Source organism: Helicoverpa armigera, chromosome 15, assembly GCF_030705265.1.
Source record: "Helicoverpa armigera isolate CAAS_96S chromosome 15, ASM3070526v1, whole genome shotgun sequence".
Classification (NCBI taxonomy): Eukaryota; Metazoa; Arthropoda; class Insecta; order Lepidoptera; family Noctuidae; genus Helicoverpa; species Helicoverpa armigera.
Window position 1 is genome coordinate 6,154,306 of NC_087134.1, and position 25,872 is coordinate 6,180,177.

General features: G+C 38.5%; 1 protein-coding gene across 1 annotated transcript; it reads right to left on the reverse strand.

Moving 5' to 3' along the window:
• Nucleotide 1: 1 nt before the first annotated feature.
• On the reverse strand, nt 2-25,260 carry LOC110370591 (uncharacterized). The gene is given in 26 exon segments (XM_049844819.2): nt 2-427; nt 881-1,018; nt 3,627-3,802; nt 4,492-4,746; nt 5,946-6,096; nt 6,212-6,448; nt 7,099-7,135; nt 7,138-7,237; nt 7,367-7,545; nt 7,634-7,800; nt 7,879-8,164; nt 8,167-8,244; nt 8,320-8,426; nt 8,500-8,584; nt 8,672-8,725; nt 8,728-9,528; nt 10,505-10,591; nt 11,874-11,986; nt 12,439-12,643; nt 12,818-12,960; nt 13,040-13,172; nt 13,292-13,573; nt 13,652-13,910; nt 14,133-14,218; nt 15,257-15,369; nt 24,855-25,260. Coding segments are annotated over 25 exon segments (4,410 nt in total). The 5' UTR covers nt 15,324-15,369; nt 24,855-25,260; the 3' UTR covers nt 2-243.
• Nucleotides 25,261-25,872: the final 612 nt, after the last annotated feature.

Consider the following 25,872-nt stretch of genomic DNA (forward strand, 5'->3'; position numbering starts at 1 on the left):
GTCACTGTAAAATATTTATTAGTAGCAACTTACAGTAAGATTCATATTAATACATATAAAAAAATGTTAAAACAAATTATATTGTACTTTAATGTTAACAGATCATTTGGACGGAATAAGACTGAGCATTTATGGCATTAAAACCTATATTGATGACTGTTGGATGTTGGGACGCATTATAAAAATGTTTATTAATTTAAGAGTTAGATATAAAACGATGCATTATGCGTTGACTTGTCGAAGTTACGCGCGGTGGTCACGTCTGTCGGGCTTCATGTCCAGTGAGTGCAGAGAGCGAAGGGACCGGGAGCGCTCGAACAGAGATGGGTCCGTGTAGATAGGCTCGCTACCGTCGTCGAAGGCACTCGCCAACCGCCCCGAGGACCCTGCTTCTTCGCCCACTTCGGCGAAAGTCCGTCCCAAACCACTGAAATAGGCGTAGGTAAACTTCATTATAGTAGGCACTTATAGTGAATGTATTACTACAGGGAACATCATAAATAATGTCTCTCACGTAACATTCATTTCCTTGACTGAATCACGTGATCAACGCCTTTTTCCGTCAACATTAATCAATATCCTTATCGAAGTGTAAAGTATTTACACTTTTATTGGCATGTTTATTTTCAATTGACGCAATTTCTGCTTATCTGCTGAACTTTGACTGAATGATTGCCACCTGTCTACTTAATGTGCTTTATTTTAGAGTCGGTGAACTCTTTGTACCTTGTACGGACTCGCACCAGAGTCTTTAAAGCGACAAATAGTTCATTCAATCTCCATACTTTAAATTAATTTCATACTTTTTAAAGCTCTTAATTTAGAACCACATGCTTTTGCAATAGTTACGCATAAGCAAACGAATATTTTCTCTCATTACCTCAAGGAGAAGGGTTTATGCAGATGTGAGGCGGAGAAAAGCGAGGGTCTTGTAGGCCTAGGTCCCGGGGTCACTGGCCGCAGCGCCGGCGCAGGTGACGATGCCTGAATGTTCTTACGCAGCACTCGCCAATAGCGTCTGTTTGAGGAAAATATCATAATTAATGTATAATAACTACGTAGTTAAAATTGATATATTAGGAACCTATTAAAGGTTTGCCAATGATTTAAGCCGAATAAAAGCAACATCAGAATTAGCACCGTCTAAATTAGGATCGGGGAAAGGACCTGTTTACTCAATTAGATTGATACTTTACCTGCCTACTTAATTAAATAAACGATAACAATAATTATAAATACCTATGGTTTTTGTGTGGTAGCAACTAGATAAGTAGGCAGGCAGGTACTATACCATAGCAACTAGCTACCTTAAAATACCAACTGTTATCTATCATTTAAATATAACTAGAAATAGATAGGAACGTAAGTAGGTAGAGACAAGTCAACTCAGTTCCAAATCTCCAGACTTGACACTGATAAAATTATGAACCTACTATGGAAAATAATAGACACAGATAGTAGACCATACCAGCTATCGAAATATGCCAGTTAGGTAACTTCTAACTGGAACAAAAAGAAAAAATGCATCAGAGCGAAGCCAGGATGAGTCGCTAGTTAAAAATAATAGTTTAAAAAAACTAAAAAACACGCTTTTTATAGAAAACCGAACTAAAAAATTTAAAATAAATTTTAATGAATTTAAATTAAGATAAGTGTTAAAAATTTCAATGAATATAAATTAATAATAGTGTGAATACAAAAAAAAATATTTAAAAAAAAGCGTGGGGTGCATGGTGTCAATAGTTATAAATATTTTATTGACAGATATGAGTAGAGTGATTTTCATTTCGATAATATCTTAAAAAGCACCCCACGCTTTTCTTAAATATTTTTTTTTGTATTCACACTATTATTAATTTATATTCATTGAAATTTTTAACACTTATCTTAATTTAAATTCATTAAAATTTATTTTAAATTTTTTAGTTCGGTTTTCTATAAAAAGCGTGTTTTTTAGTTTTTTTAAACTATTATTTATTTTCTACTTTTTAGTTTGTTTTAAAACTATTATTTGTTTTGTAGAATTAAAATTCTCTTTAGTATACAAAAATTTGTCCATATTAGAGAAAACGGCTAAAGATAATTTTTGGAAATAAAAATTAACATCGAGTCCTGCCTTATCGACTGTAGAGAAAAATTCTAGAAAATTTTAATTAATTTTCTTATTAGATGAAAATTATATAAATTAACAAAAATCATATTTTGCAAATGGAAAAGCCTAGAAGTCGGTGTCTAATGGATGTTACTAAGTTAATTTTGCCACCGACTTCTAGGCCGATGCACCTAAAATTAGTTTTTTTTTGCTTTTTTGTGTTTTGGGAAGTCGGTTTAATTTTTCTATGAAAAAGTTTTTTATTTAAAGCTTTTCAGTGATACGAATAGTTGTCACTATCCATACAAGTGGGAAGTTTTCATCAATACAAAGAATATAAGTCCAAACGAGGTATTTTATATATTCAGTTGTCGAGTTCCCTCGACTTTCTCTGGTCTCCATCATCAGGTTAGCTCCAAACCTTCACTGTTGCATAGGTCTTGTCAATACAAATAATTTAATCCCAAACACGAGGTAGTTTACATATTCAGTTGTCGAGTTCCCTAGACTTTCTCTGGTCTCCGTCATCAGGTCAGCTCCAAACCTTCACTGTTGCAAAGGTCTTGTCAATACAAATAATTTAAGCTCAAAGCTCAAACACGAGGTAGTTTACATATTCAGTTGTCGAGTTCCCTCGACCCTCTCTGGTCTCCATCATCAGGTCAGCTCCAAATCTTCACAGTTGAATAGTGCTTTTAGGCGTACACCTGAGTGTTAAGTTTTTACTCTATGTATGCCTACAACTTTCGAAGGTTGCCCTCGATTTCTCAAGTTTTCCATCATCAGATCATGACCTGATGACTATGGGACCAACTAGCAGCTATTCCGAGTCGAACAAAACAAGAATCACGTAAATCGGTCTATAAACCTCGGAGTAATCGATGTGTATGTGAAACCTCCTCCTTTTTGGGAAGTCGGTTAAAAATGGAATAATTTTATCAAATTAGTGTATTGTCATCGGCCCTCAATAAATCTACAAAGTTTGAACGAAATCTGACCGTTTAAAGTGGGTCAAAATCGCGCCCAAAGAAGTCGGTTACAAACAAACATACAAACATACAGGTGAAGCTAATAAAAAGCGTGTAAAAACAAAACTGCACGCTTCAAGCACGTGCTCTCTGCGTGTGAACGTTTTAAATATAGCCGTGTTTATAAATAAACGCCGTATTATGTTTTATGCGTCACACTGCATTAAATTACATTGGTCAGGTATCTGTTAAAGGACGTTTAAGGAGGACTTAAATAGCCATTTGTTAAGTCCATTCACATTCATTATGACTTAGGTATTCTAGTTTTTCTGATCAAAAGAGAATCTTCATGCCAAAAAAAGATATGTTCCACGAAGTATCTACCTACCTAAACTGCTGGGGACGAAGCCAAAATTCCTATGGGCCTATTTGTGGAAAGCTAGTTAAAGATGATTAATTAAGTTTTTTTTGGTTAGCTTAAATGCTCAGTATTCTAGGACCTATATCTTGTGCCTTGAGAAACTTGAACCTACTTTTCTCATAAAGTTAACACCAGTTATACAAACCTGTAGATATACAAGGCAGCAGTCAGCATAGCCAGTAACAATGACAGGAGCACACAGAGGGCCACCAGCAGAGCCCTGTAGTGGTACGGAGGCACGCAGATACCGGCAGCAGCTACCACGGGTGAAGAGTCACTCTCGCCATTCTCTTCAAGCAGCTCGTTGCGGTTGTCAAAGACCTGGGGAAACGATGACGGATTTTTGAAGTCATTAGGTTTACCTACTTACAAGTAGATAGAACTGTCTCCATTATTTGTTCAAAGAATGGGAATTTGGTATTGCCTCCAGGAAAGACGAATTCGGGTGAAACTACACCCCTGTCGTAGGCACATAGACTTACATAGGTACCTAGGATGCTACCTAGGTGTTGAACAAAACTACAAAAGAATGTTGTGGCTGGTTTAATGGGTGCTATGCTGCCCATCGTTAATAAGCCCCTTGGTGAGTTTTATCTCATTTATCAACAATACAATGTTTTGATAAAAGTTCATTACTATTAGCTTGTTGAAATAAAAGATAACGCCGATAATGAGTTAATTCTAATATTTGTGTATTTTTTTACAAAAACAACTCAAGTGCTTAGGTAAGTATTGCTTATTTTTCATGTATTTTGTAGCTGAAAGATTAACTCCATGAACTAAAAAAGTGATCCGCTCTCTTACTTATAGGTAGTCCCAACAATCAAAGGAAGTCCCATCATGTTTAATTTCATAGTAAGCCATTATGTTCTCCAAAACAATATGAACAAAGACCGTCAAAGGCACAGCCATAGTTACCTACATCCCACATTAATATAAGTACCCACCTAACTACTAGAATAATATCCTGCTATTGATGAGAAATAAGTGTATATAGCTCATTCCCTTACCTCGATCATCTTCCGCACGTGACTTGGGGTCTCAACCTCATCCTTCAAATATTTATCGACCTTAGCTTCTTCATACGATACTTTGTAAACAGTTCCTGCATTCTTGTCGTCTTGTTTGTCAGTTTTTGTGTCGTTGCTGTTGTCAGATTTAGCTTCGGCAGTGTCATTGCCTTCTGCGACGAGTGTGGAATTCACGTCCCTTCGACGTCTGCCGAATGATGGCTCCGATCGGCCCGTGTGGCTCGGACAGTATGCCTGGAAAATAAACAATGGCTCTTGTACTACAATTAAATACAGAATGCGACGATACATGTATTTAGGAGCTTCAAGATATGTCTTGGGCAATCAGGAAAGCTGAAATATCATCAAAAAAATAGAATAAGTACCTACTGATAATATAATCATTCACCAATTGAAAATGAAGATAATGTTATGGAATATCTCTCAATGGTCTTTGATGGGAAACTAGTACAGCATTCATTCGAGTTAGCTTCAAAGATAAGTAAGCAAGTTTATCTATGAGGATGCAGTATCCGTAATTAGCTAACCCATTAATATCTTTCTGTTTCATAAGTCATAGGTAACATCCGCAGCAAACAAGACATCGATAAACATCCACTTATTACAGGTTTTTATCTAAGGAGATACTTAATTAGAAACAAATATGATTAAGCGCTTGCCAATTATAGATCGATTTAACATCGAAGCTATAACAGATAAACAGCCTGACTTCTCTTACATAACTTGGGTAATTTCTAGCGTCTATTTATCTATTGAAAAACGAACGCATACTAGTTACCTACCTATCATTTGTTATTCACGTGATACATCTAGATAAGCAAAAAGGTCAAGAGTTCCTCAGACTTAGCTAAATTGCATAAACAGCATCTATTTTATGCACGACCCTACATCTTCAGATACACTTATCGTTACGCGATAACCCGGTAACTAAATGAGCTTGATAATGTATTTTTTTAAAGCATTGACGTAATTGAAATGGTCTGTTATGGCCTGCTTGAGGTTCATTTTGATAAGGATAACAATAACATGCTAAAGAAAATTGAAAGTCTCCCTAAAGTGAAGTTAGCTACGTCTATGTCATCATTAAGTACTTAAACTAGAATGCTGCCTACTGATAATGATAATCTGTTTGGTAAAACAAAGGGAATAATTTGCAAACGAACCAACATAGCCATAGCAGAATATGTACGGTACAGACTATTACTCAGAGTAGGCAGATCGATCTTCGTTGTACCTATCGAATAACTTGCCCTTTATTGAAACCATTTGTATCAATGAAGAGTCGTTACTGCGCCCCATGTCTTGTTAAGACAATTTATCGGCAAACTCTTGTTAAACGATACCTACCTTCAGAAAGACCTACACAGCTATATGTTCTTTTCTTCGATTATGTAATACATATCTCTTAATGGCAGTTTAATGTGTGTACTGACCGGTTGACATCCATCGCGGCACGTACGCACTGTAGCCTCGAACACTAAGAAGTTGGACTCAGGTATTTTGAACGCATTGAATCTTGCTTCCAAAGAATCTCCGTTGCGGCCTTTGTCTAATTCAGGGAACACATCAGGATCGACTGGGCAACTGTAATAAGAAAAGCGTAGATAGAACTATATTCTTTAATAATCGAGTCTTTATAGAGGTACATACAGAGGAAAGAATATTGATGCAGAAGTCTTTAACTAGGTCGTACACTTACCCAACTCGATCAATCAACTGCACCGAACGTCCCGAATAAGGATCTCGAGCGATTACATTCGTAGCGAATATATCCGTTGCGTAATTATACCCGTCTTGAGCTTCCAGTCTAAACGTAAGTGGGTCACCAACAGCAATGGTCGTTGTCGGCCTTCCTTGATACAGGATCATCAGACGGACCTTCGAGTTCAATGAACTTTCTTCAGGAAGATATTCGATGGGTATCGGGCTACCGGACCTGTCGACCAAATCATATCCAAGACTACGGTTAGATTCGAAGACATACTTTCTTGTTTGGCTTTACTGACTTTGAATGAATTTGTCACTATAGAGTTTTGGAAAATATAAAATTGAATCAAATAGACATACATATTCTTTCAAAGTCTGCCGTTAGTAGCTGTTAGTTATAACAGCACTCAAAACCAACATTCAACTAACTAAATAAATCAAACTGTTAATGTCTACATTCCAGTAACTGCAAAATATAAAGGAAAATCTTGCACAAACAAACACATCGCTTCGGAAAACCCAACATCTAATAATGATTCTACAACTCTCCCAAAATACACCACCAATAAAAACAAAATGTTTCAGGGAATGAAAAATGTTTAGGAAACATCTAAAATAAACAATCACGAACACTTATGCAAATGTAAAGGAAAATTTCAGAAGCGAACTCACGAAACACGCAAAATCTGTTACAATGTTAATGAAAAAAGATTTGTGTCTACTTGATAAAAAAATATCCCAAAATAAGTAACGTACTTCTAGCTAGCTATAAAGGCCCTAATTGCGTTAACCAGTTCCATGAACTTGATAGTGATAAAACAATACGCCTATTTTGTTATCAAGTAGACACAAATTAGGAGTCTGTAACATAATTCTCACCCGGCGCCTATGTAATTAGACGTAACCACGGCTTCAGCGGGCCCCTGAACAGGCAGGTGAGGTTGAACCGCTTGTCGCGGGAAGTTTGCACGTTGTCGCTAAATTGAACCACTACGATATTCGTCATCGTATCTCCGTACTGAAAGATCAATCATCATTGTGGAAATTAGTTACAAGTCATATTAGGCAGGTCCTGTTCTTTGGTAGGTAGTAGGTTCTTGATCTTCTAATATATGTACCTAGGGATCAAAAATTTAATTGTACAAACCCGCTGTGTTCCACATTCTGGATATCCGTGAGCACCAGTGATTCGTAATACATTAACCACACCGCCATTTCCGCGGAAGAAGCATCGATCGTAGAACCCGTAGGTATACATTCTGCCATAGAAACCTTCGGGGAGGCGAAGGGTAAATTCCATACCATCTTCGTTGCATACTTGAGATACTGTCAAAATAAATCAAAGGATCATATAAGCCCAAGGAAATCATAATATGCTGGTAATTTCCTTGTTGGTGTTCGATTATGATCTTACCATCCAAACAATCATCAGCCATTCTACCAAGAGCTCGTTCATAGAAATCATATTCGCTAGCTGTATTATCAAAATGTGCTGGATTAGCGGCATCCAGCTCCCGAGTGTCGCGATCGCTCAGTTCACAATTATCTCGAGGTTCACCAGCGTAGGCGCCGTCTACGCCCCTGTCAACAAAATGTGGGTCAGTAATACTGTCGCTGTACTCGCAACTAGCATGGTTACATCATGACTTGTTTAGTTACCGATAGTTGAACGACCGGCAGATGAAGTCTCTGGCCTCTATGCACTCGCGTTGGCAGTGCGCCAATGATTGAGCAGTAGTAAATCGTCGTACATATCGCCTTTGCATACGTTGTCTTCCTACTTGTCTGAAGCTGTCTTCTTCACATCGTGATCCTTGCCATGGTCTTTGTCCCACTTGAGGTCTGAGAGGTCCTATTCCGTTACCGATTGGCCCACCGATCGGTCCACCAATTGGGCCGCCTATTGGGCCACCATTGATAGGGCCACCAAGTCCGTTTACTGGGGTCCAACCGGACCTATTGGACCGTCAGGCTCATATACAGGTGACCCGCCATAAGCCGGTGCACCACCATACACTGGACCACCTAATAAGAATAAATATTTAGTACCTTTGTTAGATTGAATATGTACTTCAATTTCATTCACTTGAGATTGCATACCTATCGGTCGTTCTACTGGCCCAGCTGGAGGATAAGATCCGCGATATCCATTAGGTCTCTCAATCGGTCGTCTTATACCGAAACTAGGTCTCGGCTCCACGGGATACCTGTTTTGATAATAAAATAAAATGTTTGTTTTTCTAAACAATCAAACATTCGATTTAGGAAGAATTTATTTACCTGTCTGTACCAGGGCGAATTCCTCTATCAGGGAAACGCTCGGGTCCCGCGTAATCAGGCCCGTAGTAACCTCCACGTCCATAGCCTGCTGTAAAAATCTCTCGTATGTTATCATGAACAACATTCATATTATATACGTAACTACACATATTTTATAATATTTCGTGCTCACCAGGGTATGACGATCCGGTCGGCGGATATTTGTTATACATGTCTGGGTAACGAGCCCGCCCAGCGGCACCGGGTCTCGGTTTACACCAACTGGGTACTGGCTGAACGGGTATCGTCCCCAATCGTTAGTTCCAGGATATCGGTCCTGATCGAACCGGTCAGGGTAGCGGCTAGGGAGCCAGCCCGGCCTAGACGGGTATCGTCCACTGCCTCGTACAGGGTATCTATCTTGTGGGTATCTGTCTTGTGGATACCTTTCTGGATAAACGTCGATAGGGTATCGGCTAATAGGATATCTGTCTACTGGATATCTTCCAAGCTCGTTAGTAGGATAGTCATAGAGTGGATACCGGCCACCATCTATTGGATAGCGGTCACTACTAGGGATGGGATATCTTCCACTGCTAGCGGGGTACCTGTCAACCCCAGGACCCACTCCAGGTGGGTATCTATCAACAGCTGCGGGATATCGGTCTACACCTGCTGGGTATCGGTCAGCGCCAGCGAAACGGTCTACACCAGCCGGGTAGCGATCTATACCAACTGGGTAGCGGTCAGGGCCAGCAGGATACCGATCAACACCTGCAGGGTACCTATCGATACCTGGTGGGTACCTATCTGATGGGTATCGGTCTGAAACACCAGGGGGATATCTGTCAGACGGGTAGCGGTCTGATCCGACGCCGGGTGGGTATCGGTCGTCGGGGTAGCGGTCGTCAGGGCCGGACGGATATCGGTCGTCGGGGTACCGATCCGGTCGACGGTCGCCGTACCGGTCGTCGTCAGGGTACCGGTCGTCATCCGGGTAGCGGTCTACGCCTGGCGGGTATCGGTCCCGGTCGCCTCCATTACTACCACCTTCAAAATGAAAGATTGTGATTAGGAATTCGTACATTGTATAATGGATACATGAGGAACTACAACATGCGAATAAAAATACCAAACTACTTCTAACTACGTTCAAACTACTACCTATTCCTACATAACAAGTTAACTACATAAGTACTAGGTATAATCTTAATTACAAAATTTTGCATGCTGACAATACCTTATTAAAAAACCTTTATTGGAATAACAACAGTTACACAGTACTTTACCTACATAATTATTTAATTTGTAAAATAATTATCTACTCTACAACATACATCATACATACAACAATACTCACCTTAGAATACAAAATAGCAAGCACCTACGACTTAAAAAAAAACTACAACAATCTACAGAAACAACTACATAAACCGATGATCTACTACAGACATCTCAGGTGATTGATGAATGTTATCAGTCATTGAATTTAGTAAACAGTACTAAAACTGTTAAGATGATTCATAAGAAAGACAGACTTTCAGACGAACGTCCTTTATTAAAGGACTTAGATAAAATGACTCAAACCACAACTAAAAATATTATAGGGCCAAGTTCACTAACAACATAAACGTCAGTTCTTTTTAAATCAACTAACTAGAAAAATGTTAATACTCAATCCTCAATTTTCATGCAATGCAGTGCAGCCAGTCTTTTGAGCACGATCCCCGCTGACAGCGACGCGGAAAAATTTATTTGATACATACTTAGTTTTATTTTGCCTTTTTTTATTTTTGTAAATATATAGGTAGATTAGGTAGGATATGTGGATATTTAGAATAAATGGGTATAAATACGTAAATAAAATATTCCAAGTAAACTGTAGTTTAAAGCAAAACAAGCGTTGATATCGTTTGTGAACTTAAGCCTTATTCCACTGCGGAAACTTTAATTATTTCTTGTTACTTGAAACATTCATCAATCCCATCAATGTTTGGTCCCAGCTCCTGTCTATCATGCATCGAACCTGTGGATGTGGCAGGGCGTCCCCCCCAATTGCCCTGGGAACCAGTTCCCGGAGTCCCAGCCTCGGTCTCACCGCCAACTAGCTGATCTGAATGCCCAAACCATAGTTGTCAATATTTCTTCTTCCGATGAGTTGTGAATGGGTAAACATTTTTAAATTTTTGTCAAAATCAACTTGGATCGATCATTATTAATTTAATCTATTGTGTTTGTACTAATTAATGTTATGTATTCAGTACTACATAACGGACTTATTAATTAAAATACAGTTGTCTTCGAAATTTTCTTTTGCATATTTTGTTTATTGCGTCCATTGCGGAATTCCTAATCTCCATCAAGTAATTAGAGTACCTACCACAATTTCCAATTTTTTTTTATTTTCATGACGACAGATTTTTTTTAAGAAAACATTCCTATTAACATTTCTAGACTGTAATCTGTACTAATAAGGCAGATAAAGGGATTCTATTTGTGGACATAGGACGGTCAATGTCGGGTGATTCTCAACGTGCGTTGTAGAATCAATTGACTGCTTATTAAAGGATGTGTACCTAAAGAAGGGCCTGTTTGAGACAGTAGACAAAATAAATAACACTCACGTAAGCCAAATAAAATTCACGTTAGCCAAACATGCCTTATACATATATAGGAACACAGGTAAGTTAGGCAGAAAGGGTAAAGTTACTTTGGAAATTCAACCTCAATCAATCAATCAAACATTTTGTGAACACAGGTAGGTACTTGTGACACTGCGGAAGACGATTTTTCACGTAAATATTTACACAGAATATCTTTTCAAGCATAAATATTCACTCAACATTTGAAAATACACGCTCTATTTATTATGAGGTAGGCAGGTAGGAAAAATAAACATTTATATTTTACAAATCCAATGTAGCTTATTTATTCCAAGTTTTATATATCCTAGCGCAGCCCTACCAGCTTCTATTAATAAACATGCTACGACCTACGTCGTATTCACTTCTATTAATCCCAATTTGTTCTGATACGTTTATTGGTTTCTTCCTTCCAGTCTTTCACAAGTGCAATACGTCATGTGTCGTCTAAACATTGTCATGTGATGTGCAATTGCGTCTGACCTAGATTTTCTAGGTTTACTGCCTTGACTGCACTCATTGAGTCTTTATTTACAGTATTGACTTTGGACTTTATTCTTTCTATTGCTGCAGTTTAAAATCTATACTATCTTCCTGATATAGTAGAGAATGTTGCCTATTGCATAAAATGTCCTAAAAGACAAAATTGACCGTTCCATCGAATTTAAACACCAAACAATACCAATTCAATTGGAATCGATTTTTCGTCAATTCTAACGACTAAGCATCAACAATGCAACAAACGATACTCACGCATCAAATTTTCATAATAATCGAAATCGGGATCGTAAAGCAGTCGCATGCCATCCTTCTGATTGTATCTGCTCAGTCGGCATGTCCTGGCCCGATCGCTGTATACCGCCGACCTGCGAACAATGCTCACGTTGTGAATAGCCCACACGCACGCAATCGTACAACGAACTTGTCACACCTTATCTCAGCACTCGTACTTGTGACACACAAAGCAACAGATAAACTATTATGGACTGTTTTTCGTATTCCGAAGCCCAAAAGATATGCTTTTGTTTTGTAGGTCAGATTCTGTTATGATTGGTTATCGAAGTGTTTACGCAGGAGATAAAGTACTTATTGTATGTTTTGATCACGAATGCATACTCAATTACGAGTGGTACTCATGAATATTTATTTTATTTTAGCTACTGAGCTGCTGAATGTTAGTAAAATATCGGCTGAAGTTACAAAACGGCCTTTTACGGTCGAGAAGTTATGTAAATATATGGGTGACAATTGTAAAGAGATGTCATGCGCATGTCGAAATCGTGGTCAAACGGCACACTGACATGATTCGTTACATTACCTGCACTGGAAGCTTGTCTGCCTCAAACACTCATCCAAACACTCGCTGAGCGAGCGGCCGGTTATCTCTGAATGGAACTCTCCGGTGATCCGACTGTTTCTGTATCTCTGGAAGGCGGTGTCCGGTCTTCGTCCGGGTGAGAACAGGTGTGACGTCACACTGTTGTCCGGGTACTCCGTGCCGCGAGCTGTCACCCGATGAGAGACTGATCATAATCGTGAGAAAAACCTTAATGTGGTTTCATGCGTTGTTAATTCAGGAATTTCAAAATGTTAATTGCCAAGCATTCGTTGAATACTTGATAAAGCGTTTAAGGTTAAATGAAGTTACTAGAAACAGCTGTTATCTAAGGCGAACATACGATCACGACATTACTTACGATTATCCAGGCAAACAAGGTCGTAGAAGTGATGGGTGGGGGATGCGCTAACAGTCACGTCGTCTTTTTGAGACACGGAGTCTTCTTCAGAGAGAACACACTGTCGGGTCATGGCGTCATGTTCGATAGAGCGGCAGAAATATCTGGAAAATACATCGTGTGCAATTGAAATAAACCTACTTGCCAACCGAGATACCTAGTTAAATAATGACTGTGACTCACTTTTCTGCGCGAACACACATGGCTTGACATTCATCGAGAGTCATGTTCGAGAAAACATCAGCTTCAAACGGTCCTCCGAGACGCTTATTTTCTTCTTTGATAAAAACTGCTAAACCATCGCATCTTCTCTCCGCTGCAAAAATATCATGCGGTTAATAAAGATGGTCCCACCGTAGATCAGTTTGCATAAGTATATGGTATGCATTATTGGCATACAACAATAGAATAGAAACTTCATTCAAAAATACTAACCGTTCAGACAAGTGTTTTCCAAATAATCTGCATTGTGATCATCTTCTAATAACTCGGGGTGAGTTCTCCTTGTGAACCTACTAAGAGAGCAAGTTCTCAAAGCAGAGTCATATGTAGCAGAACGGCATACAAAACTGAACTCTCCCAAGCATTTATCTTCACATTCCGTTCGGTTAGCAACCATAATTTCCTTGAGATCCGAAGGTGGGAGTTTAAGCCGTTTACGAGCATGGCGTTCAAAAACATACCGCCGAGATGGGCACTCACGCTCCGGACGATTGGCTAAAAACAAAGATAAAACAATACCCATTGTGTGACAGGAAAAAACAACGATTTTGATAAATGCTCATAACAACTTACATGTTAAACATATCTCATTAAAATGAACGCTGTTCGGTACAATCATTAGAGTCCCAATGCCTTCAGGAGCGGCCTGTTCCCGCGTCAGGTAACATGTTGACTCCTCATATTCAGGTTCAGGGCTGAAGGCAGCAATGCGTGCTCCTGGTTGAAAGTCTATGGAGTTGCAGGTCCTTACAAGGCTGTTTCCAGAGCGATCGCGCAAGCACAGGTCTTGGCATTTCTCCAAAACGCGAAAAGGTGGCGCCGTCTCGCGGACCTATGGTAATGAGGAATGAATAATGCAGATGAAATGTTGCTTAGACTGTTTTAATTGGAGTCAAAGTGACGTAGGTAATCGTACGATGGATTTGTTTGTCAACATCGACGTTAGGTAATGTTTGGTAAACAAGCGGCGCGTACGCTTAACCAACGCTTACCTTGAAGGTTAGTACCGTAATCAATAGACCTACAAGTGTTTATTGTTTTTGTTTATACTTACGACGTCATCATCAAATCCGTGTAGCTGTTGGTTCGGTAGCCGCTCATACATGACCCTTCCCATTCCTTGGTTGCATGTCGTTTGAGCTGAGAACAATGCAGTTTAGTTTAGCGCACGCTTCAATATCATGCGTCCGTTTGTCTGACTGTTTAAACACTGAGTTCGTGTTATCTAACGTTAGATAAACACGCTTCTTCAAATTAAGTCCGAGATGTTATCTTCATTGACTTTGTGATAAATGTTTTATTTGAAGTCAGCTAGAATGTTCGGGGAAAATTAATTATGGAAATAAAGAGCTCTTGTATTCACGCAGCATATCCCTTTTAGGCTTCAATTATTTACTTACATATTATTTAATTTGATAATAAGCTGTGTATTCTAAAATGCAGTTACATCGTTTATTACCAATTTAATTAACAGTAACCGACAGATCACTTATTGTCTACAAAAGTACCTAATATCTATTGTTTACAATCCTCTCTAATCAATGACTGATTTCCGTATTTATTGTTGTTGTGAGTCTCAAGTAGTAGGTACTTAAATAACAACTTAAAATAACTGATACCACGTTATACGGAAGAGGAAATAAAATTAAAGAGGGTAGCATAGTTTAGTTTATACGGGTATTTAAGATAATCTTTATGTACCTAATGTACAAGTTCGAGGATTTTTTTTAATTCGTGGATTCAGCTGACATTGCAAAACTCATGGAGGTCCTCAAAGTTAACTCTCATACACAGAAAACTAAACCTTTTCTTACCAACTTCCGAAACTTACTGTGGTGAAGTATACTTATTGCTACATCATTTCTATCACCATACCTACAGCTTTCTTTGAATACTGGTACATTTATTACCCACTAGCATCCGCCTGTGGTTTCACACGCGACCCTAGACCACTGCTTGCCTTAGCCGGATGGTGACAAAAACTACCTGCCTCCTGATTTTCAGCTTAATCGGCCTACAGCCGTTCACGCGTGATGGCATGACCAAGGGATGTAGGGACTCATTGCTCCATAGTATAAAACAAAGTCGCTTTTTTGGATCCCTATTCCCCGTGTCCTTAGGACGCTAGAATTAAAATTTCTTAATGAAAATTCGAAGAGCTAGTTAATAGGATGTTACCATTAGCCATGGTGAGCATGGTGAGCGCAGTGAAGGCGTGCATGACACTCGCCCCCCGGGGCTTCATCTTCTATCTCTGCTGGTGGCACGTCACCGACCACACATATGGTCACCTGTAACAATAACAGTTAAGCATTAGGATCGCTATATTCAATTGTTTTTTTCATGATATCGGTTTAAGAAGTCTGGGGCCTTGTGAATCTTCGTGTACTTATCTACAACCTAAGATTTTTTATTTTTGTTTTTAATTATATCGGCCATAATAGGTACCTACTTATATAGGTAATACCATTGGCATCGTCGGGGCCTGATGTTTCTAGAAATCTATCGTACCTATTAGGTTAACAATATTAACTGATTGTTGTAATAACTAATTGATAACATTTATTTTCATAAATATTCAATACTTTATTATTCTGCATATCATGACTCTGTTATGCAACATACGTCAGGTCTTCTCTATATTGGATTAGAGCGATATGTATCTTCCTAATTTTAAGGAGGATTGCCGTCGGAACCAAATACATGAATTTTCGTAAACAGCAATTACCCTTTGACTATTGTAGCCATGCAATTGAATTAAATGAGTTGAACACGTACAAATATCGTAAACATCTCCATTCACAAGCTAAAACAATTAGCAAAAACCTTCTCGAACATTCGACAGGTCGTTCGAAATCCGATCATCGTTTCGCAAAAACGATAATCGCATAACATATTCATACGAGACAATCGGGAGCAAGGTTAGACTGAACAAATATTTACATAGACACAAAAAGCAATAGTATTTAACATTTAGTATATAATGACGGCCTTCGGTTAGAAAATTACTGTGGTAGTCTACATGGGGCCGTGCGTGTGATGATTGCAGTGTACATAGATCTAAATTATGATGTTTCTGGCCATAAATAGAGTGTGTGTGTATCATGTCAATAAATGCAGACTGGCGTCCATTTTATTTGACTGCTGATTACGGCTGAGGTAATTAGCGATGGCCTGTGAAGTGTTATGTTACGAGATTTGTTCTTGTTGCCTAGGATTGTTACTAATTTTGGATCCTTTGGTCACTGCAGTTTATTGATACTTCGGCATAACCAATTGGCTTGTATCTTAATATTCTTATTTCTTACTTTATTGTATCTTTATCTTCTGACTTTAACTTTACTCGAATGCTTTCTGGTGGGTACGCTAAAATGTTCAATACCTATGTGTATGTTTGTTTCCTTATTGTCTCGGGTGGTAATCCTCCTTCTTATACCTACTTCTTCCACTTATCTATCAACAGGGGCTCCCTGTTGGACACATAATTTAATAGAGCTGATAATCTCATGGATTTAAGTAGTTTACATCTTGAAAGTCATCTCTTACAAGACTTAAATGAGCTCTTAACACTAGGGTTATTATATCAAGTAAATAACAACAAAGGAGTTATCGAGACAAAGACAACATTTGCTCAATACGTCTTCTGAGCAAATATTTTTCATCGCAACAACATGTTTTCAACAACATTATCAAATCCGTCAGGTATTTGTTGTGGCCGCGATTCTGTGACCGCGTTAAGATTATTCTTCGTGCATCCTCGTTTATCGCTTTATATTGATTTGACATGAATTTCTCTTTCAGTAGGCAAGGGGAGTGAAAAATATGACGACTTTCATCTGCTTTGTAGGTTTCGTCATTATAAAGTACGGATGTCCGATATAGAAGAGCTGTAGCTGGTGTTGTAGCTGTCTTTACGTTTTAAGTACCTATGGCGAGATTAATGGTCTTATATTCATAGATCTCTCTACTTCTTAAGCCTACCTGTGTGGCTAGTGGCTACCCTGTGTGTCCTACATGTGGGTGAATTACTTCCATAAACGTTGTTGTACTACTTACTATCTACTGCTGTTCTAAAGGTTTTGTCATATTATGTCTTATTATTATATTCAAATGGAGGAGACCCCTCATCTCCAAATTCCACAACCTCAACTATTCGATCATCGATAACCCATACTACATTCGTCGGTCATCAACAGCCCTAACGAGCATAAACCCGCACTAAAAACACAATACGGGCTTATTTGTTACATTTGCAGCTATCGGAGCACGAAGTGTTGGGCTATAACTAGTCATATACAAAACCCATGCATCACTACGTCCAACTCTTTGTAATATAACAGTACTGTTAGCTTTATCGATGGCAGCCATATTGAAACAGGTACTGACATCGACACCGTTATTTTGCGCACACCCGTGAAATGGATGCAATTAATTGTATTCATATAAATATGTTGCGAAATATTTTCTATTGATGTTTTTTTTTATGTAGAGTTTTGTTATTGACCTGTTTTAGGTAATTGTCGCATTGCTGACTATTGTGAAATGCCAATAGGTAGATGGGATAGAGATAACATATGAAATCGGGGTAGCAAAGATTACATCTGTGATGCTGTTGGTTTAAAGGCTATTCGTGTTTTCAAATTCAACCGTTTTTATCACATTAAACATCAAAATGATTATCTACGTCTCGCCTCTCGGTGAGAATTCCTCTGCATTTTAAGTAAATATAAAACATTATTGTTCTCCAAACGATTAACTGTTCATTGATACTTCTCCCAAACACTGTTGTTTACAAAACACAAGAGCAACTTAAATATTTATCATCATTATCGTCACGTAAGATGAAATTTTCCAATTTCTTACACAAAGAAAGATGCAAAGGAGTTCATATTCAACCACCCAATTATTTCTTCAACAGGCTTTTCCTTCTAACTATTTATAAAAATACTATTATGACATGTACTGACACAATGTGTGCAAACATCCTTAAGTACATACATTGTCCAGACATTACATATTATCGATTCTATTGTAGTTTAATTACACACGATTACTTATTATTTTTCTTCACATTTTCCTTCCTGGCCAAAGGTAATTAAGTTACGAGTTGATGTGGATGTAAACAAAGTTAATAATATGTACTTAGGTGCTGCATCCATGTTTTGAGCAAAACAAGATAAGGGACCGACAACTGCGTAAATGTAGACAGTTAAGTAGACTGTGTTAAAAATAATATGGGATAAGTCCCTGTCTGTGGTTCATCCGGTCGCCTAGTCCTTTATTAATGTTTCAATAACAAATGAAGACTCGCTATTTGGTTGTACCACACTTTAGTAAGTCAGTATATAAAATTGCTAACGTGTGTAACTATTACACTACTGCGATAGGGCAGATCCATAACGCGGAAGTAGTGTTAGCTGCCCAAATTCCACAATATGCTAGCTGGTGCTAGCATAGCTAGTAAATCGGGAGAGGTACCCCAGGGTATGTAGTCATTAAACTCCACGCAGCTTTCTCCCGCACATAACTACAGCAAGCCCTAGCTACAAATTCGCAAGTATCAAATGTACCAAGCCCAGCTAGCATAATGAACCTCAAATCTACATGACAATGCCTCGCCGAAGGTTTGGACTATGAAAATTTTGGTGTTTCCAAAAATTGTGCCGATGGAAAGCGGATGCTGGGTTCCGGTTCTTTGTGATCCGAGCGATGTCCTCGCCAGGCCAATTGGACGAATGACGTAGCCACCAAATTTTGATACAGTTATCTTTACCATGAAATCGCTGTCTGGCTGTTCGCAGAATGGGATCGATGGATTCTGAATAGTTTCGGCCTTTTGTTCGCGTTATTAGGCGCAATTTTGTACTTTTACCGATTGGTGTATGTGATTCATCATTCATGCAAAGGTTAATGTTTTTAGAGCAGGCAAGCTTAGGTGACTTTACTAAATGCGTAATGTTCGATGCGATAAACAAGCTCCTTTACTTTCTCTCCGCAACTACTTTGTAACTCTTCTCTAACTTTATAGAAAGTTAGTGCCAAAGAATGAACTTTCAACACTGTTTACAAGATGCATGTATGTACAACAGGTTATGCATCCTATCCTGGGAACGAGAACTCACCATGAAGCATTCTTCATACCAAAAACATATAATACAAAATCAATTAACCTATTTCAGTGAAAGTCAAAAGCTTTGTCAGTAAACGATTACTCAAACTCAAAGCGGACAATACGGCTCACTTTTCACGGAAACCAATCACGCGCAACGAAATGGTGTGAAAAATGTTCGGAAACCATTGAAGGGCTTGGAATGGGCTAGGCTGGGCTAGGATGGGCTCGTGGGAAACTGACGCAAGGGAACCAACCCAGCTTCCTGGATGATAAAACCCATGGATCAAACGTCACTATCGAAATTTGAAATCTTTCGAAATTCAAATAATGGAACTGGATAAAACCAGATCTGTTTAGGTAGGCTACGCTTTTTCCGTGGGAAAAATTCCGCGCTTTGTCCGTTTTCAAGGCTGAAGAGGATGACATTAAAATGTTTTAACAAATATATTTGGCTGCCTATACATAGTTTTAATAAATATGTACATAGGTAGGCATTAGGTATGTCACTGCTGATGTGTGTTAGAATTTTCACACATTTTTGTGTTTTGATAGTTTCAGTGCAACCCGTTTTAGTGAGATGTAGGTACCAAAAATTTCTGAGAATTTTCATAATTTGGTGACATTTTGATTTTGATTAGGTACCTTATTACTAAAATTATCTAAGTCATTTGGGCCCATACCTGCAACATTTTGGTATCTCATTTCACCTATATAACCCAAATCTTTATTTTCTCGCTCATCTGGAAAATGTTTCTTTGATGTAATTATTTAGCTGGAAAATTATAATTTCTGTATCTCTTGCCCTCAACTTAAAATCAATGAATCATCACAATGTAAACCCAAGCTTAGATTGCACGACCATGCTACGTTTTACTCGTATAACATTTTGTAGAAATGCATAATTTTGTTTGAATAGGCTGAATCAAATAACGCTAAATCTAAAGACCTTTTCCAGATTATTCTCTAAACTAGACATCTGTATACTCTCAATACTATTACGTAGTTCAAGCCAGTCGTCCTTGTTCCGCAGTTGACCTGGCACCCGTCTAGCGTCTTAGTTACTGTATTTAGTATCTACACAAGTATAGGTAATGAATAGGTAACTTCGGCCTCACGTGTCTCACCACGCCTTGACATTATAAGGTAAGCGATCGCATCTACTTAATTGGGGAAAAAAACTGTACCACGTCAATGTTAAAAGCACATATTCATTACAGGTTCTAAGAATGTTTCTTGTGGGAATACTTGATAGATAGATTATTGTTGGAACGTTAAAGTTTGTTATGTCTAGTTTAGAAAGTACTAAATTCAACGTTATACTGCTGTGCCTAGTTCTCGTGCAAGTTAGTGTAAGCATGCGTCATCTTCTGCTTGGCCTTTTCCGAACTATGTTGTGGTGTGCTTCCAGTCTGTCCGCGCATGCAGTTGAGTAGGTACCAGTATTTTACATGGGGCGACTGCTTTTAAGGTAAGTCATGCAAAGGACAGACTTTTGGGATGTGTGGCTGTTACTTAGGGACGAGCACCTAAACTTACATTACCTATAATTATTGTAGATACGAGAACGCAACGTATAGGGTATTTTATGTAGGTTTATCAGGTATTAATATTAATATTATGTCAAAGTCAAAGTTTAAAACGTTTATTGAAACTAGGCTAGTTTTTAGCACCTTTTCACTTCAAATTTACAAAAGGACAGCACCCCCAAAACGCCCCCCTTTCACCACTTCCTAAGCATCCATGAAACATAAAATGAAAATAATTTAAAGGCAAAGCAGCAAGCAAGGAAATACCGAGTCAAAATTAATTCAGTCGTGCTTGGCCACGAATTGAAGAATCCATATTTGTATGATAATACATACAAATAAACATCTTATCATCAAGGGCGTTGGAAAGTAATCTACTTCTGTTTTACCAAGACCTAATTGTGTAGAGACTTTAGTTAACAATTGCGGTGACCTATAAACACAAAGCTTGATCAGGTTAGTGGAAAACGTGCGTGAATCGATTGGGTACTTAATTATGCTTAAATACGCTAGGTTGAGATGAATCGTTACCTCTTAAAAGAGACACCTAAAGAATTTTTGCAGCCTACACAGGTACTTTAATATCAAAATAATATATTGTTATGGAAACTACATGTTTTTCGTAGCTAAGAAATAATTATGTTTTTTTCTGCATACAAGTTCACTAATGTTCATACCATACATACAAGGCATAGAGTAGCCCAAATATAAGAGGTGTAGGTACTGTACTAAATCGTTTCTAGATTCAGTGAAAATACTTTCCGAAATCATCAAACTTACTTCAGAAAGAACTCATTTAGATAGAATGTAAGTACTGATTGATTTCTTTATCTCTCTCTCTGAGACATTGTAAAGTGATCACGCGGCCATCATACACACAATAAACCGGTATCATCAAGTTATCACACTACTAACCTTTAACTATTTGTATTTTTGTTCAGATAACAGCCAATATCCGATTATTTACAATTGATATCGATCGTACCATAATATTTATCGTCAAGGGAAACTCTTAACAGTAAGTTACAGACTATACACACTGCAGACTAAACAGTCGACCGTCGGTAGGCTCGATGGTTGGAAAAATATACAGGTATAAAGGTACTATAATTCATTTCTATACTGATTTTTGTAGCCGAACAATCGGCCGACTAAAAGTTTGCAGTGTGCGGCTACTCTTACAGATACTATCTTATCAGTCCTCTTAGCCCTTAGTGAAGATATCATAATCGCTAGCAGAAAAACGTTAAATATTTACGGAAATAACATTTCAAATCGATGAATCACTATTTGAAAAGCACTCAAGAGACTGCTGCAACGCGTAAAAAGAACTTGCATTTCAAAAGAACTAGCAAGTATGTAACACTGAAACAGCCCCGGATCTAGGGGGGGGCAAGCCGGGGCCCATGCCCCGGGCGGCAAATTCAGGGGGCGGCAAAATCAGGCGGCTGACCTACATATTTTAAATCCCACATCACAGATTACCATAATAGTTACCTACAGGGCCATCTTAACCATGGTGCAGGGTGTGCGAGTAACCCGCGCGCCTCGGTCTCAGGGGCGCCGCGGGACGCCCCACCACCAGGAAATTTCGATGAACATCCGTTTGATAAGGAGGTTCCATTGTATCATGATCAGTAGCGGTTTTAGGGTAGGGCGCGGTTGGGCGACGGCCCAGGGCGCCGGATAAAAGGGGCGCCGCAGGCGCCCCCAACCAATCCTTGATCAGAATGTTACTCCTATTTTTGTTTTAAATTTCATCAAAAATCACAGCTTACAAGGACTGTATCCAAATGTATGGATAGCATCAGGGCCGTGTTAACCTATGGTCCAGGGTGTGCGAATAACCCGGGCGCCCCTGGCTCAGGGGCGCCGCGGTACGCCTCCTGGACCAAGAAATTTCAATTAAATTAATGTATTGTCGTATAATGCCGGGCGCGTTAGATAAACTACTTTAATGTCCCAAAACTCAAAATTCGCGCTCCCTTCGCTCGCGGCTTCTTCACTTCACAGGCTTCATTTTATATGTTTAGGACTTTTAGTGATCCAAAACTCAAAAAAACTTTTTCGGGCTTGCTTCACTTTACAGTTGTTTTTATTTTACATCATTTTTTTGTCTACCCTAGCAAAAAGGTAGCGTCGTTTTTAAGTCCTTTTATTAGTAAGAAAGTAACATCTAGTTTCCATATGAACTTTCTTATTTACGGTACTACTTAAGTCCCAAAATTTTAATACATAGGCGCCAACACCATATCTACGTTTGGGCTACATTTTAAGTCATTTTTGTTTTGAGTTCTAAAATATAACAAAAAATTTCGCACTCGCTTCGCTCGCGCAATCAGAAACTGTGTTCCCGTGTTTTTGCATTCACCAACCAGCAATAACTCATGTACGTTTGGGCTACATTTTACGTAATTTTTGCTTTGACTTGTTAACTATAAAAAAAAAAAAAAGTTGGGGGGCGCCGTAGAAATCTCGATCATGATACTGACAAGCAAAGTTTTTAAAAAAGTCGCCTTCGCTTTGTTTAATTGATCATTTTGATTATTTTTCACTTTTAACATCCTCCGAGTGAAAAAATTCTCGCTCGCTACGCCCGCGGCTAAATGACAATTTGTGTGCTGTTTGGTGATGGTTTATTATTTTTATTGACGCACCGAATCAACGAACACAAATGGCACTCGCTCTAATCACGGTTTCTTTTTAGTTGTAGGTACATAATTCCCATTTTAATTTGTCTTCAAACAAATAACTTAAAGAAGTTCGCGTACTTGTTGCTTGACAATGTACTTAATCAGGTACTTTTGTGACGTAGACTCAAAAAATTTCGCGCTCGCTTCGCTCGCGCAATATTACACAGTCATTACCTGGTTCGCTTCAAACGGTCAGTCAAATCCACGCTGTCTTACCTTTTATAAGTCAAATGTAGCAAAAAAAAATTATTTATTGAGTTCTCAAAAACAAAAGAGTTTGTGCTTCCGACTGCTTGTTACTTTGCAGCGCTTTTTAAAACTTATTAACTTTTTGTGTACATCAATCTGTCTCGACTTTCATAACTTAAACCTGGCCAACAGTTTGAGCCTACAATGATTTGGACATATTTTTTTAAGTCCTTTATTACCTACCAAAAAAGTGATTTTCGTTGGTGGAAATAAACATAGGTAAAGTTGGGGGCGGCATTTTTCAGTTTTTGCCCCGCCTAAAAAAAATTGAAGATCCGGGGCTGCACTGAAATAAGCTTGATATACTTTTTTCGACTATTGAACAATTTATGCACGAATTTTCAATACTATTCCATCATAACGTCACAGTAATTTTAGTTCTTTCCGTCTGGATATCTAGCGACCCAACGTTTTGTGGTCCAATGAGAAGATATCGGAACTCAATTAACTATGTACCCCTAGGTAATTTTGTTTGTTCAGTGTTTAGGGAAGGATTTGGATTTTACAAATACACATTGTTTCATACCTGATTATTTAACTACTATATAAAATAAATTTTAAAATTAATAGTTAGTTTCACAGTTAAGTACATAAAAAATGATGCAGCTTTTATTATTTTACCTAGTTTTTTCGTCCTAAAAGTTTTACATGTTATTTCTATCAACAATTGTTCCCTACAATGCACGTGCGGGACACGCACGTATTGCATAATACGTCACACAACGCTGCGCCGGCGCCGCCCTATGTCCAAGCTTCTGTTATTATAAACTCAGACATTCCATAGTCAAATTATAATTAAAATAAGAAAATTCTTGAATGGTAATGACGTAAATTGTAATTATAACAGCGTTAGAAATTGAAAAACTGTGTACATCGTGCGTAATATAGGTACCTACATTTTTTAAAGGAATATGTTATGAGTACAAAGCTGATATCTGAATTTGAATTACTTCTGCAAATACCTTGGATTAAGATAAAATCTCGCAACATTGGACGGATTTTATCTAACAAGTACCCAGTTCTTTTTGTAGACAGAATATTCTTCAAACAGATAATTACGCAAAGTTTGCTTTGCCTACAACACTCCACTATATATTATAGCTAAACTAAAAGAAATATTACAATCATATTCTGTAGAACTCTAAAACAATTAACAAGACTATTTGAAGACTACGCGCTACGCCCAAGAAACTTACCCGAGCTTTTCCGTCGAGACGCCCTCTACGAGTCGTAGCAAGCCGCGCCGTAGCACTTCAGTCTCACTCAGTCCAAACACGTCACACGGTTGCCGAGTACTCAACACTCGGGATCACAGCACGGGCTAACCACTGGACAGCCAAAACCAAATTGTGGCCATTTCTACTCCATAATTCAGTTAAATCACATTAAGGGGGGGACGACAATGGGAGAGCATCGATGTGAGCGAATCACACCATCGCTACGCATCGCTAATTTTCCATAAAGATCCGTATTTAGTTGTGTTTGTGGCCGAACGAATATTGTTATACTTTGTGGACATGCGTGGACTATTGTTACACTAACAAATTCAGTGCGAGCGACCTGTGTGGTCATTAAAACTAATACCTAAGCACGAACTGTTCATGTCTAGCCACCGGCGTATCATGCCTGTTTCACATAATATACTTAGAAGCAGCAATGGAAACAGAACCGTCTATGTAAAACCACCTTTATTTCTTGCTTTTGTAGACCATTATAAGGAGCTACGTAGACGCGTAGCAACTCGTAGACTTCGTAGCCGACTCACCACATTTTCCATAAATCCACACAGTAAACTTACCGCACATACATTCAGTGACCCCAAAGAGTGCGCTTTTCCGGAAGCTACGTACAATGGCATGAGTGGTCGGCGCGGGCGCACGGCATCCAATATGGCGGCGACGGCGCGCGCCATCCGCCATCACGCGTCACTCCACGCATGCGCGCTACGGAGATTTACATCTATTACTAATAAATTAAAGCATGTCTGTCTTTAATTAATAGCTGCTGTTGATATGAATAAATATGTTAAAGGTCTCTTATAATTGCTTTAGATCAATGTTATTTTACTTAGAAAATAAATAATTATTAACAAATTGTCATTAGAGGTACGAATTTGAAGAAGAAGCACTATCGAAGCACGATATTAAGATTACTTAAATAAACTGTTAAGTATTTTGTTAAATTTGTATGAGTAAGAATATTGAAATCCAGGCA